The sequence below is a fragment of the Zosterops lateralis genome (genome assembly GCF_965231275.1).
Source record: "Zosterops lateralis genome assembly, chromosome: 12".
NCBI lineage: Eukaryota > Metazoa > Chordata > Aves > Passeriformes > Zosteropidae > Zosterops > Zosterops lateralis.
The window spans coordinates 13,037,798-13,053,692 of record NC_139772.1 but is presented as its reverse complement, the minus strand read 5'-3'; the positions used below and the strand labels follow the sequence as shown (position 1 = coordinate 13,053,692).

General features: G+C 44.1%; 1 protein-coding gene across 1 annotated transcript in view; it reads right to left on the bottom strand.

The window, feature by feature from the left end:
* The window catches only part of SF3B3 (splicing factor 3b subunit 3), a 29,026-nt gene extending 13,384 nt beyond the window's left edge, over positions 1-15,642 (bottom strand). The window contains exons 1-14 of the mRNA XM_083870115.1: positions 15,559-15,642; positions 14,777-14,889; positions 14,033-14,359; positions 12,768-12,940; positions 12,263-12,404; positions 11,206-11,318; positions 10,376-10,513; positions 9,130-9,233; positions 7,791-7,956; positions 7,288-7,383; positions 6,693-6,765; positions 1,142-1,293; positions 587-742; positions 75-230 (exon numbers count right to left, since the gene is read on the bottom strand). Coding sequence (XP_083726241.1) covers positions 75-230; positions 587-742; positions 1,142-1,293; positions 6,693-6,765; positions 7,288-7,383; positions 7,791-7,956; positions 9,130-9,233; positions 10,376-10,513; positions 11,206-11,318; positions 12,263-12,404; positions 12,768-12,940; positions 14,033-14,359; positions 14,777-14,846 — 1,866 coding nt within the window. The 5' untranslated portion in view covers positions 14,847-14,889; positions 15,559-15,642. The remainder of the gene's footprint in view (positions 1-74; positions 231-586; positions 743-1,141; positions 1,294-6,692; positions 6,766-7,287; positions 7,384-7,790; positions 7,957-9,129; positions 9,234-10,375; positions 10,514-11,205; positions 11,319-12,262; positions 12,405-12,767; positions 12,941-14,032; positions 14,360-14,776; positions 14,890-15,558) is intronic.
* Positions 15,643-15,895: the final 253 nt, after the last annotated feature.

Genomic DNA, 15,895 nt, shown 5'->3' with positions numbered 1-15,895 from the left:
ACACAGTCCACCTTTGGAGGATTCTTCTGAATGTTTCAAACCAATGAAAGGGCAAAAACAGCGCAGCTACTCACTGAAGGGTCAAGTGAAATAATTCTGACAGTGTTGTCCACCAGCCCAACAGCAAGGAACCGGGAACGCTGCTCCCCAGGGGGAACATTGGCCAGGCTCATGCAAACGACGTCCGCCGACATCTCCTTTCTCTCCGTGTACTCATTCAGCTGCCCTGACTGAGAAAGAAAAACATCAGTTACTAATTAGTTACTTTGTTTTTAAACAATGCTTTGGATTTGTTATATAAACAATACCACAATTTTTAAACAATTTATTTCAGCTACAACTGGAAGAACCAGAAGAGCAAGATACAAATACACAATTTTCAGCCTCAGTTACAAGCTTCAGACACTTTAATTAGCCATTAAATTATCTCAGATAGACACAGTCTAGATATGCAGGGTTTTGAGCTATACATTCTAGAAGGATGCTCTACTACTGAATCCTTTTCTGCAGGTCTGATGAAGGATCAATCCCTGGCATAACCCATACCTTACTCTTCCAAACTCATTTACAACATTAACACACATACCGGGTCCATCTCAAAGTAAACCAGCTCTCCTCCAGTCAGTGCTATCACTACTTGTCTTTGGTTCACAGCACATTTTACAATGGTTTTCTTTCCTGGTGTCTTCCATTCATTTACTCTCTTATCAGCTCGGATGTGCCGGATCCCATCTGGATAAACCTGAAAGGAAAAAAAAGGTTTCATCAATTCTGTATTTACCATCTCTTTACAACTCCCCTTTCACTGGTCGTTCTGACTCAGAAGAAGCCAAAGGCAAGAACTGCTCCTGGCAGCCAGTGATACACCAGCTATGCACCAGGCTGAACCAGCAGGAAGACTCTTGCCAGCTGGGAGAACTGCATCCTTCAACCACAGCAAGGAACTACTGAAGGAGATTAGGACCATTTTGAACTGGTCCAGTTTCACTTAGCAAGATATAAAAAGGGAAAGGCTGAATCAGCATCCTTCTCTGCCAATCCACATCTTTAGACGTGTGTTGCACTACTGCAGAAATCACATCTGTGTAGCAAGCTGAGAGTGGCAGACACAGCAGACATGTCAGAAGCAGCTTTCCATTACCTGTACCAAAGCATCGTCACCAAGAAGAGAGCAGGACAAGGTGGGTGTAGTACCCAGGAATCCAGAGTCAGTCACTTCTTCTACGGTCTCTCCAATAGACAGCACCAGTGTGGCATTTACGAAGGACACAATAATGTAGGCATCAAATTCATCTGGTCAAGGGAGACAGGAAAAAAAAGAGTGCTGATTTAATAAATGCAAGGCTTCCCAACACAATCAGCAGTCTGACAAATGTCTAGCAGTTACTCTTCAGCAGAATTCCTGTGATAATTACAGCTGCTGACAGTATTGCACAAGTTCGCTCTAGGACAAGCTGTCCAAAAGCCAGCCACTGCTGGACTCCAAATAATGCAAGACCGAGCCAGGGATCAAACCATGATCCAGATCCACACTCAATTCATAATAAGCTGGATTCCGGCAAGCAAGATTCTTGTCTATTTTTTTCAAAGAATGCTCAAGTTCTCAAAGTCTTTAAGACAAATGTAAATGTCCCCCCTCACCCAAGGGGGTGAATCCAGATTTAACACCCAACAAAGTAAGAAAAAATACTCTACTCAAAAAATTTGAACATAAGGAATCTATCTGCAGAAACCACACAACAGATGTTGCACACAGGAGGTTGCAGGACCATAATCTCTATCTAGCAGCCACACAATAAAAGGCTGCAGAAAATAATTAGAGTACATTGCAGCAGAATTCAGGGTTAAACCTGCTGTATCCTCCTCCAGAAGCCCAACTGGCTTCCATTCACACTGTGAGAGTCTCATGGGATAAGAAACAATTACATTTTTAAGATCGTTGCAATACTGTCATTTATCCCAATAGAAGTAAAGGTCAGTGTTTACTCTATTATCTCCAGTACTGGCTTCTCCCAAAGGGGACAGTGTGGGAGACTCCTGTAGCTTGGACATGGAGGAGCTATGCTAATCAAAATAATCTTAAGAGCTCATTTGGAAATAGGGAAACTTTGTGGGAAAAAAGGGTAGTGGGACTGTCCCAGTTTATTGCTGTCTGCTTTCACTATTGCAGAAAGCAATAGTCTTAAGAGGGAAAGAGGACAATCTCATTAAAACAGAATAACAAAAGCAACAGAAACAATGAAGTCTATTGGGAAATGGAGTCAGGAGCCTTGGAAGAGAAATAAGACCGCCTCAGAGAAGCAACTCCACTTCTGCTGCTGTTGTCATGCAACTGCTATTTCTTCAAAAGAAAATTCCTCATTTTAACCCAATTCAACCCAAAGCTCAGACTTGGGGACCACAGCATATCTAGTGAGGTGAGGGTGTGAGAGAGCTGTCAGTTTCTGCCCTCAAAAGAGATCCTCTGTAATTTTTAAACGTGGGAGACATGGAGAAGCAGCTAATAACCTTAACAGAAAAGGAAAACAGAGGAGTCTCATCAGAGGGATGGAAACAGGATGCCACAAAACACGATGCAGCAGCTTAAAGAACCCTGGGTTAACCAAAACAAATGCTTCAAGAACTAATAATCCTTTTCTTATCCACCCTGTTTAGATGGAAGCATTGCCAAACCTGCTGTGTCACGTTTATAACAAAAAGTTCTTACATACAGTTGAAAATATGCAAGTGAAAAATTAAAAAAAACCCCATCATTCTTCTCTGCAACATCTGGTATACAGACCACAGCTTTGATCAAACTGAAGAGTTTTCTGTAACTAAAGCAATTTCAACAGAAGTCTGTGGCATGAACTCTGTTACTACTCTATTAACTGGTCACAGCCTGTAACCTCCAACAGCTCCAAAATCCTACAAACAGGAACTGGTCCATTTGGGGGAATGAGAAAGCAAGAACTGAATCTGCAGAGAGAACTCTATCAGTAACGCCAACTCCTTGAATGCTTGGCTGAACAGGAGAATTCCTCCAACATTAACAGCACATGATAAGAGTTCAGCAAGACACATACACACACTGCTTATTTTCTACACTGAACAGCAGCTTCTCCTACAGACTTGCACAGATTTTTCAACACCAGAAGTCTACAAGAATTCCTCGATCATTCTAGCACTTCACAGGCTAAGTATTTGATTCATAAATATCCCATAGACAGGATGTTCTAAGAATTCCATTTCAAAGACCACTGGTGCTTTCCAAATTACTTCAGAGCTGCTGCTTTCCTCCCTGGGGGCTGTCAATTCTCATGATAAACCACTGTGTCCCAGCTGGAGGTTTAAGCATGTGATTTGGACTAGGACAAAGAACTCCCATCTGAAAACAAAACAGATTCCCTTAGTCCTACTCTAAACAAAAACTCATTCCTAACTCTTAATACTTTTTTAGCTCTTTCTTTCCATTGGCTTACATTTATATTAGAGCATGCCTTTAAGTCTGTGTCAATAACGGTGACAAGTGCATTTTTGCTTGAAGTCTATTTGCTTAATGACTCTGCTGGAGCTTTTGAAATAAAGGGTTTGATTTACCAGAATTAAGTCAGTGAATAAGATACATTCATCTAGGTTTAAACAATACAATTTTGGTTTAGAAAATATAGCAGCCTAGTTGAAATTATGAGGACTAAATCTCTAGGGCATTCTGAGAAGTGTTCTCAGTTAGAAAAAGAAAAGATCTATAGATTTTAATATGAAAAGATATCTACTTAGCTCTGCACAACAAAACATCAGGCTCCCCAGAGTTTTGAACAGATAGACATCATTTTGTATGCAGACACAAGACTTCAGAGATGCTTATTACCATTCTAATTGCACCAGTCAGCTACTTTCAGTGCGTAACAGACATTTTAATGACTCTGAAGAGCCACAGCTGGACTCGTTCTTCTACACATGCATTACGAGTTTTCTGCAGCTTCATGCACACATCATAACCAGTTATGAAAACATGACATTATAGTCCGTGAACTCTACACTACTGTGCTTTTTATTATGTGTCATGGGTTCAGTTTAAGTTAGTCCATGAGAATTCCATTCTTATATTCCAGTCCAGTCCTGACAGTTTTCTCACGCTCTGCAACATCTGAATTTGCACTGATACAAATGCAGTCACCACGAGCTCAGAGGAGTTCAGTGAGCAAAGTGATGAGCAGTGTCAGAGCTCAGGATCACTCTCAGTTAACAGACTCTGAGGGGATGACAGTACATTTTCCTGGGCTTCTGTTTACTACTGCGTGGCGACTCTGCAGCGCTGACTCACTCCACAGAGCTCCTCCAGCAAGTGCCAGGTAGGGAATGCTGACTCTGAGCTGTCATCTCCCAACACAGCAGAGCACACACCTACACCCACAGACACTCAACTGCAATAGAGTGCTTGGTGCAAATCCTACCCACTTCTGTCTCACAGGCAGATGAATCCCATAACCACAGGACATTCCCATGCCAGCAACACCTACAAATGCTCCAAGCACATTAAATTTTTTTCTCTTGGAGATCTGTACAAAGCAGCTGGGAGCCTAACCTTGGTCTACAAGAGAGCTGAAAATATCCCTAAAATACACATATCCAATTTTAGCAAGAACTGACTGTCCCACAGAGACACAGTTGATTGTTTTGCTTCCCAAGAACTGCAATATGGACTTGGATCTGCTTTCTACTCCTCAGCTACTGAACTTCAAAGGCAACAATCTTCAACTACACAGCAGTTTCTAGAATTTATTGACTGAAATGCTTCGCATAAATGTAGCCCCATGCTGTTGGGATTTTCTGTGGTTAACTTGTGGTACTGTACAGTAGCCCCTAGCAGTAGGTACACACCTGTGGTGATCAGCACCTCCACCACCAGCCACCTGTGGAAGAAAAAAAAAGGCTTGGTATTGGTAGTGAGTATCACCACGTACCAGCCAAGGTTAGTATTTGCTTTGAAGACTGCAGACCTGGGTGTTTCTTACAGAGGCCTGGCAGCACACACACTGCAACATCGAGGCAGAGCCGGGCAACCCCACACTGCCAACTGAGCCTTCAAGGGCACTTTAAAGATTAGATACATGTCTGAAAAGGTTCTGCACTCTTTCTGATTAAAACCCACTAAAATAATTTCTGAATTCCAAGAGTTGGAACTTGGGGATCAGTGTCACAGAACTACAAACTGAATTCAGTGAGTAGCACAGCTTAACAGCTGCAGATTCCAGCCTTTCTGAAATCATAGAGATGATCATGCTGAAACCGGGAGAATTTGGAAGGTGGAAGGAAGAGGCGGCAATGAGACTGGTCCACTTCCTGGTCGACCTCAATGGTCCTTCACTTCCTGAAAAGTCAAAGTCTTCTTCTGGAACCCCAAGAGAAAAGACTTTAAAACTGTAAGGTAATGTCAGAAGCCTCCAGACCTCAGAGGGAGAAAACCTTACCAATTTCTTTTCCAGAATGCTGGAGAAAAGGTTTCTAACAAACTGGAATGTCTCTTTTCAGAAAGCCATGTATTTTTTAACATGAACCATGGAAATACTTTCCTTTTGACCCTTTTATTTCTTGGGGGCATGAGGGCACTTCATGCTCAAAGTTCCTCCCTTGTTGCTTAGGCAGTACGTGAGTCTCAGGACATGAGCACAGGAATTCATGGCAAGTCTTGCATGGCAAGGTAAATTCCACTGAAGGATTTGAAATTCCGACAGGGTTACCGGTTCCCTGGAAGATATACTCTTCTGCTTAAATACAAGGTATCATGTCACCATGGCAGGCTAAGGCCTCTATTGCAACAATCTGGCCTTTCCCGATCCTGTGCATAAACCCAGGGAAGTCTTCGTGAGAATTACACAAAGCACTGCCTGAGAAATAATCCCTGAGACTGCCAGTACCCAAAAGAGATTCCCTACAAGCTTTATAGGTGTTTCTGTGCAATTCTGCTCTCACCATCAAGAGAAAGGCAGGAGAAGGGACTACATTTCCTCTTGTACATTAGTAAGGCTATTATTTCAGATCACAAAATTAAAAACCAACAACTAAGCAAACCTCCAATCCAGTATACTCTGCCAACCTGAAATCTTAATCTTCCTGGAATCACCAACCTTCTACACACTGCTGGCTCTTGAATAGAGAGTATGTCCTAGCCCAGAGTGTTTTTTTCACAGACATGCACAGAAGGAAGTAATAAAATACAGACACTGCTTCCGATTTATGTTTGTTCTGTAATTTGTATTCTGCTCTCTCATAAAAAGCTGATTACTGCAGTTGTCAACACACACATGAAGAATAGTGAGTACGCTCCAACAACAATAGTAGCTGTTGCCTGCTGATGTTTGAGCAAGAACTTATGGGCAAAAACTTATGGGAAGTGGGAATGCATGAGAAGTTCAGCAGCTTCAGGCTGCAAATGTACAGCTGACACAGCATACTGGGTGATGGATGCAGCTGCAGGCAGCTGTTTCTTTGTGAAAAGGAAGTGTGACAATACGAGGGGACCAGAGGGTGGGTGGCTTCCAACGACAAGCAGGTGGCTGATGACTCAAGACACAGTTTCTGGGGATGGCACATAAGCATCATGCAGTACCATTCCTATCTCCTTGGGCAGAAAAACAGAAAACAACAACAAACAAAATGTACACAAAAACAATATGACCTCCCTTGTGCTTCAGGAAAATACTGCATACCTTCAACATGTCTCCTCACAGTCCATACAGCATTGGGGTTACCAGGCAGCTCTGAGACGGCCATTTCAGATACCTAAGAGTAAACAGGAAGAAGGTTCTTTTGCAAACAGATGTTTAGACTTACTAGAGTAAGCAATCAAACCACCAGCACTTTTTAAGTTTTCCCACAACTGGGCAGGAAAACTAACAATTCCCAATTCTGATGCTTTCAGTCCATGCCAGATGTGCTACAGGGCAAAATATGGTCAGCAATGATATGGCAACATTACTGCTCTGGATGATCAGCTTTAAAACAAGGTCATCCACCCCCAGCAGAGATCAGCAGCAGCTGGCAGACACCAGGAATGTTCCAGCTCAATATACTCAAGTATTAGGAGAGACAAAATGCAGGTTTTGTTGAAGTCAAGTAAACAAAAACCCTTTGAGAATGTAAGAATAAACAGTACAACAATTCTATTTCTTAAGAAACAAGAGAAAGTAGCTCTCCAGACTACAGCAAAAGGAGAATCCCCCTATTTCAGCACCTTTATTTCAAGGATTTCCTCACATCACCCTCATCTCTCAGGTTGCCCTACTCACATGCTGGATGTCTTACCTCAAGTCCATGTCTTAAAACCCTCAAGGACGACCTGGGCCCCCGACCACAAGCCACATACAACTGGGGTGTGTCTTCATTGGCCAAATCTGCTATCTGTGTGGAGAGAAAGTGTCAAAACACCATCCACAGAACAAGAAAATAAAACAGTATCTATATATCACATTATTGCTTTAAGAATGTTTTTTCAAACACCAAAAGCTGTGGAGATGCCAGGGGGTGTTTCTGCTGCTGCCCTGAAAGAATGTTACGTTTTACCCAAACAATTTGCAAAGAACTGGTCTGATGGTCAACAGAGAAGCACCACAGAATCACTGGCTGACACTCTGTGTTGAGATACACATTTATTGCCTCAGGAATCAAAAGCTACCCAAGCCAGATACCAATCTGCAGATTTGTCTATGAGTCTTTACTTGGTGCAGTGTTTCTGGGAACCTGGAATAACATAGCTGGTGACTCCAGTTATACATGCGGTAAACAGGAAGTTGCTGATGGCAGCATACCTGACAACACAGAATAGGAGACAAACTGTCCAACTCATCCACCAGCACCAGGTTCTTCAGAGGCCGTGGCTGAAAAAAGAATGTATCTCCTTCCTCAAGAGGCATGGCAGAGGAAAACTCTGGCTCCTCATCATCGTCCCCCAGGTGAGCTATCTGGTACAGATAACTTAAGACAGAAAGAAGAGTGTCAGCATGTTCAGAGAAAGGTTCATGTAGCCTTAAGTAAGGCTTAACCAGATATTCAGGTAGTGAGGAAGAAAGAAATCCAACCCTACATTACACAGTTATTAATATTTAGCTTTAAGGATTGTCTTCTGGGTGACAAAATATTTAAAAAGAAACTCAGGCCTGCAAAGTAAAAACCAAACCAAAACCTACAAATGAGAAACCCCCCAACAACCTCCCAGCTTCAGTCCTTCACATCTGCAGCTGTCACTGGCAAGGTACCCCAGAGTTTCAGTATTTTGTTTACCCTTGAGGCTTTTAGATATTCTTGTGTTAAAGTCAAAGCACCAACTGACAGCTGAGGCCAAAAGCAAGGCCAATGGCTAAGACTTCAACTCCACAGTTATCTATTTTATTGGAATACTCTCGCCTTTAATTTTTAACTACATTCCCTATTCCATTTTATGAGCCTAAACAACACAACAATCAAATAAAACTTCAGATAAGAAAAAACACCACACAGAAAGACAGACTGCGTTACTTCCTGTTTTTAATAAAGCCAGAATATGGCTTCCTCAATTCAGATTCAGTCCATCAAACTGGCTGGGGCTCCCTCAGGTGGCTGACTGCAGACACAGTCAGGAAATTCTCCATGCGAACTCCCTCCATCCCAGACAGTTAAGCTAATCTTCCAAGGTGTGCATGATCCTTTATAGTATTTAGAAGCCCAAACATGAATCAAGAGAAAGCCCTCAAAGTTCCTTTCCTTAGTAAGGAAAGGAACAGCTACTGGTAGGAAACCTGATTTACTTCTGAGTGGGCCATACACACAAAAATTCAAAACTATCAAACTAATTGAAATGCTAATTAATCTGTATTTGTGATGAACCACACACAAACAGCAAGTGCTCAATTTTTTTCCAAAACCTGCTGCAATAGCAAGTAACCTTGTTCTCTGCACGTCATCACTTTATCTGAGTTCAAACAAGGAAATTCCCCCATTCATAGTCTAATACAACTGCTCTTCTTAAGCCCTCTGAACAAAGCACTAATTTACTCATTAAATCAGAGGCGTTGTCTTTCTACGCACAGTAAGTTCAAGGGTCAGTCTGCAGGCCTGAACAGAACCAGTCTGTTTCAGGGGAAAAACACTGATGTAAAATTGTTTACTCACTGGTTTCCAAATTCAGATGCCACAAAAAGAAAACCTGTTTTCAGCACACACATGGCAGCAGCCACAGGAACAGTGTCAAAGTACTTCAGTCGAATCTCTGTTACCTGAAAGCAGATGAAGATGTGACTGTGATGGTCACGTACTGGAGCTCCATGTGTATGATTTAATAAAAAACATCTACCTAGCTATCTTCTCCAAAGAAATGAAGCAAAAGTGGGCCAGGCTTAACACATCAGTAGTTTGGGGCACCAGGTTATAAATCACAAAATTCAGACTGTTTTATTCTAAGACTTTCTGCCTCTTGTAACAGTGAATCAATTTGGAAAAGAAAAGCTGTAAAAATAGCAAGCTGCCTAAGAGAAAAGAAATTTGCTTCACTGAATGCCAGACACTGATTCTCCAGCATAAGAAAAATAACTGCCCTGAGCAAATTTCTAAATTTGATATGCTCACAACAGCTGCTGGTGAAACATCCAAGAACAATCTTCAGGCACTTGAACATCACAGAACCACAGAGTATTCTGAGTTGGAAGGGACTGACTTGGATTACCAAGTCCAACTCCCAGCTCTGCACAGAGCAGCCCCAAAAATCACACGTGTCAGATCATTGTCCAAACTTGTCCATGAACTCTGGCAGGCTTGGTGCCTGCTATACAATCATCCCCCATACCAAATATGACATGTTTAGATGGAGAAATCACCAATCAACATTTACTCAAAAAACCCAACTAATCACATTGCAGCAGAGATCTTTTCAGAGCAGAATACTAAAACAAGCAGCAGCAAGCCACTGCAAATGTGTTATTTTAACTCACAGACCAGCTGTACCAAGCTGGCTACCTCAGCTTCCAAAAATATTGATTGCAGAACGTAAATACTCAATTAACACACTAGGGGGTACTTGCTGAAATCTGGGAAAGCTAAGTTTCACAGAATAAGTTACTGAAATACTCTCCAAGAGGTTCATGGACCACAGCTTACATCTTCTGAAGAAAAGATCACCTCTGGAACATATAAAATATGCTCAAGTAACTGCAGCTTAATCCTCACAGGATTTTGCAAACCTTGCACTGTGTTTTTTTATGAGTAATATGCACAGTTGTGACCAGCTGTAACTGTATTACAAACCATGTAAAACGTGCCCTTCCACAGCTAAACCCACAACAATAAATACGTATCCCCTTAGAGAAAGTAATTGACTAAGGACTCCACTCAATTAATGCTTCTGCATTCATGCAATGCTTACCATGTCTTCATCAGTCTCCAGAGTAATTTTGAAGATGTCACCCTGCTCTGTCTGGGCCAGGAAGAAGAACATGGACTTGGTCTTATGTGTAGCAGAGCAGACAAAAATCATACCCCTCTCTGGGTCATCCAAGTCATTCTGTCAGGAAAGACAGTGGAGGTCATTGGTGAAATTACCCAACAAGCATAGAGGTGATTTCACTAACTGAAGTATTTCCGTTTCACAGGTGCCTTAAGAGCTCACAGTATGTAAGAAAACTTCTAACACAAAGCACATCCCTTTGTTACACCTGCAGTCAACCTTGGTACATCTCTGCCCCAGAAGGAAATACAACAGTAGGACACTGTACCTCATCTGTTTTACTCTCCTCTCCAGGCAACTCTCATGTATCAAACCAAAAACACAGGAAACGGCTGTAACCCACACAGCTGGTTTTGAGCACCTTGGCAGGTGTTCAAAGCACTGCCAAAGCATGTAATTCCTCATACCAAAGGGAGAAGAAGCAGCCTTAGATGCAACAGAGCAGCTGTTGAATTCACCTGCATCTACAATTGCCACTGTTCAGCATCAGTAATCCTATCTTGTGCTGACAGTGCTGCCTGATCAGAGTCTTTGGAGTATCTCCAGTATACATCTCAGAGAAGAGACATGAACTACACTCATCACTTCAGGCTATGCCCACCTCTGCCCTCTCTCCCAGATAACACACAGCCAGTGAGGTAGATAAGCCAACATGTTTTTAACTCCTTTTTTCTTACTTTAAAACTTTCCTGAGGCCCTCGACCTTGAAAGGCAAATTCCAAGCACTCATAATCTCAAAAAATTCTCACCCGTCTCCTGGGAATTGGGCATCTGATATCAGGCTGGTCACCAAAGTTTTTGTAAGTAATGTAGTTTTCAGAACAGATCAGCACCCCGCTGGGGCCATCAGAACCACCAGGAACTGAAAGAAAATTATTAGGAGAAAAGCCTTTATCACATATCTGACTCACTGCCTGCAGAACATTTGGTTTTCTTTAAAGTAATGCAGTTTCCAGTACTCTCCCTGCATATATGAATCTGCTCTTATTGAAAAGACAAAAGAGTACAGCTGCCTATGCCACCATCAGAACAGGGCAGATGGAATCAAGGGAGCTGGGAGGATGCAGCTTCTGACAAATTGCTTAAGTTGTATCCTTTCTGACTTATTCTTGTCTAGAAAGCCATGACATGCCCAAAATACTACACTAGCAACTTGTTAAACACAACTCTGGGGTCTCTGGCATGCTTGCTTGTAGAAAAAAATCCATCAGCTAGATTAACATCTTTAGTTAATAGAAGTATTTCTAAAACCATACTTTGTGATGTCACGTAACAAAAAATAGCATCAAACAGATTCAAACCAGTATTTGATGTCTGTCTGACAGCTGCCTACAGGAAACAGAACAGGGCAAGTATACAAAGATGCTCTCCCAGCTCAGCATCTTTCGTGCTTGGAGGGGAACCTGCAGCAGTTTCCCTGGTTGAAGGTGTTATACTGGCTTTGCATCCAACCCCTCAAAGTGGGCTTTAGTCTATGGATTCATCTACTGCCTTTAGCTGCTGGAATCCCATTCAAGAGAGTACAACAGCAGTACAATCCCATTCAACAGAGTACACATTAACTAAAACTACGTCCTTTTTGCTACCAGCTAATTTCAGGAGCACTCTCAAACTGCAGCTGCTTCCATGAATTTCCCTGTGTGAACCACCCCTCATTACCTGACTGTAAGGTCTATTAATTAATTAATTTATACTAATGACTCAGACTACAATTGAAACAACTCCTAAGATGTAAAGAGTATTGACTGTTTTCCTGGAGAGTGGGAACCAAGCAGACCCATGCAAAAACAACTCTGTGGAAGGTACCTGTTATGAGGAAGTTGCCATGCTCTTCCAGGGGCTCACTGTATTTCCTGACAACGTGGTTCAAACCCAAGTCCAATTCATAAAATGTCAATGTCTGTTGTGTGTTGGCTGCAGCTTCACCTGTTGGATCATTGTCTGCTTCCTAAAACAGAATGCATGGAGGTGTCTTTGAAAAACAGTATTAAAAGGAGAAGCAAAGCTGATGCATGGGCAAACAGTTTTGAGTAACAACAGAATGGAGGCCAAAAGACTTGCTAGAAGCTGCACAAGAGAAGTTCAGACCAAGAAAACAGGCATATTTTGGCACAGTTGAAAAGCAAAAAAGAATCACCAAGACAGAACAGACTTGCCCATTCTGGCTGAAGGTGAGCCAAAAAGCCAGTAAGCTTGTGAAAAATGAAAACTGCCTCAGATAGCAGAAGCAGCCAATGCTCCCCAATGACAGATGAAGAACAAATAGAAACAAAGGTCAAAAGACAGCAAAGGAAGATGAAGTTCTTCTCACCTCATAATCCATTTCCAGACAAGCAAACATTGGGTTTTCAAACCCCACATCGACTCCCACCACATGGTAGACCAAGGTATTGGCCTTGTGGGCTTCCAGTGGGGAGGAAATGGTGAGTCGAGCAGCAGCATCTCTGTTCAGGATATACACCAGCTTCTGCTTTTCAATGGCACCTGCAAGAAACAACAGCACGTTAAGCCCATCACTCAACGATCAAATCTGACCATACCTGCAGCCCAAAATAGAGTTGTAACTCATAAGAGAATGTCAGCATTACTTCAGCTGAAGTTCACCACTGGTGTTTATCTCTGTGCCACCAATTAACCTTGAATGTCTCATTTTAAATCCTTCAGATTGTAAGCACAAAATGACAACTTCAGCCCTTTAAAGCCAAATCCTGACCCTCTGAGCTAAGTTCAGCTGGCCCAATATTCCATCTACAATGGCTTGAGGAAGATCTACTCACTCCTTTTACCACATGAGAGAGGACAGACTGCAAGGAAGAAAAGACAAACGGAAAGAAGCATCCAGATGTTCTGCTATTTAAAGCCAGTTGGTACAACTTTTCCACAGTTATATTTTAACTAAGAAAATGTACCCTTGCCTGATACACAGCATCTACAACATAAAAACCACCACTCAAATATCAACATGAATGGCACAACTGTGACCATGCTACTTTTTCATCCAAGAAAACCAAACATGTTAGAAAAGAAACAATATTATTTATAGATATTCCCAGTACTAAGAGGTACTGATCAACTACCATCAGCACTGCACATAGCTGCCTTCAGCAAACCAAGAAAGTTCCATACACCTAAATCTTAACAAAAAAATTCTCTCCAGTGTCCTTCTACCTGTGAAGCCTGATCAGAAATGCATCTGGCTGTCTCCACGAGACATCTCAGAGAAGAGACATGAACTGGAAACATCATTTCAGGCCACGGGAACTGACTGGCTACACTGTAGCACTAACGCCTGCAATCTCATCTTCTCTCCCACACATCACACTTCAGGGCTCTGCGAACTGCTAAGCAAACTGGTCTCTTTCCAACTTGTTTTGGTTCAGCACTACAAATAATTCGTGCCATTCCACCAGCATCGAGGAACAATTCTGAATGCCTGCATTCTCCCTGACACAACTCACAGCCTAAAACGCTGCCTGAGAAACAATTCCGATTACACCTGGCAGAAACTTGCTCCAAAATAAATATCCACAAGACAGAAGAATAATAATGAGAGCACAAGCTGCCAGAGAGGCTTACTGATCATGACAGCACGGCCCTTTGGGTCCACAGCCAGGTACTGGCCAGGGACGATCCTGCGACATCCGCTCTTGCCGAAGGTCTCCTGGTGGATCTTCTCAAAGACGTTCTTGGAGGGCTGGTACTCCAGGATGACGATGCGCCCCGAGTCGCTGCCCACCACGATGTAATCCTTGGTGCCCCCCGTCAGCCTGAAGGCCATCAGGGACCGGATCACTCCAAACACCTCCACGGTCAGCAGAGTGTGAACCTTCCCCGTGTTGGGGTCAGGGCGGAGCAACTCCAGGATCTTGCCCCGGGAAACAACAATTTCTTGTTGTTTGGTTCCTGAAGAGCCCAAAACACGAGCACGAGTCAGCAACAACAGAGCACAACACACAACTTCAACAAGCACTACAAGGGGAGAAGGCTGCCAAATGCAAGTTTTAGTATTACCACGCTGGAATTCAAACAAACTTACTGACCACGTTAAGTATGACCATTGTTTGAATGTCAAAAAACACACCAGAGAATCAGTCAGAATACTAAACTAAATATGTACATAAATTAGATTAAGAAATAATCAAGCCAAACTTCTCTCAATCTTTCCACAAGCTACTACAGCTCAAGTAACACCTAAAAGCAAATGATAATGTACCAGCATAAAAACCCCAAAGGTACTGAAGCAAACAGTAAAACACATCTTTTTTCTTGTACTATCCAAAAACCCTCGAGCCAAGACAGGCAGGGGAAGGAGAAAATTACCTGAGAAATTGCCATGGATAGCAAAGCTAATGCCTGTGGCACGCTGCAACGTTAGGTTGTACAGAAACATGTTGGCAACGGATTTGCTTCAGCTTGTTGTAGCTCTGATAATTCTGCAACAAGTAACGCAAAACAATTAACTTCTCAAAAGCAAAACCTTCCATCCAGCAGAGAGAACTGCTGCCGTCCCACGTGTGCACGGATCACTTTACACCAGGAGCCCGAATGCCGCCCCGCTATTTGGTATTTATCAGCGCGACGAGGCAAAAGGGTCCCCCAAGGTCTCCCGGCTGCCGAGCGCCAGTGAACTCCTTATTGCCGGGCGGCTGAACGGGACTTCCAGTAATTACTGCTGGTTACCACGGCTTGAGCGGCTCAGAAACCAAACCCAACTAGGGAAGCCCTCACGATCCCCGCGCCGTAACACGTCCCTGACGCCGCCGTTTCATTGAAGGCGAGTGCAGCGCCCGCAGCTGCTCAGGGCCGCCTCCTCTCCCCGAGGCTGAGGCGGGAAGGAACCCCAGCGCCAACCGGCCGCCCGGGGCCGGGGAAACCAGCCCTGAGTCTTGCCGCGGCCCCGGCAGGGCACGGAGCCGGCACCGCCCCGTGCTCTGCGAAACACTCGCCCCGGGAACCGGCCACAGGTCACTGCCCGGCCCGGCCGCCCTCACCCGGCCCAGGCCCCGAGGGGTCCGCGACGCTCCCCCTGCCCAAACCAGCGGCCCGTTCCGCGCGTCCCCGGCACGGAGCCGCCGCCGCCGGGCGGGCAGAGCTGCGCTCACCGTGCGGATGGCGGCGGATGCTGCTACGGCCTAGGCGGGCGCGCCGCCGGCCTCCTCCGCCATCAGCGCCGCGCCTGCGCGCTGCCCTCCCGCGCCTTTTCCATGGGGCTTTCCGCGTGTCTGGCGCGCCGTGCGCGCCGTGCGTGGCGGGGGTTGCCAATGTGGTGCCTGAATGATTGCGGCGCTACGGCAGCTGCTCCCTGCACCAAGAGCCCCCCAAGAAAACCCTCAGCCGCCTTCTAGCATGGAGATCTGAGGGGGGCGTTCGCTTCCCTCGCTGCCGGCGGGAGCCGAGTGGCGCCAGGGCTCAGGCATCGCCTTCGACGGTCCCGACGGG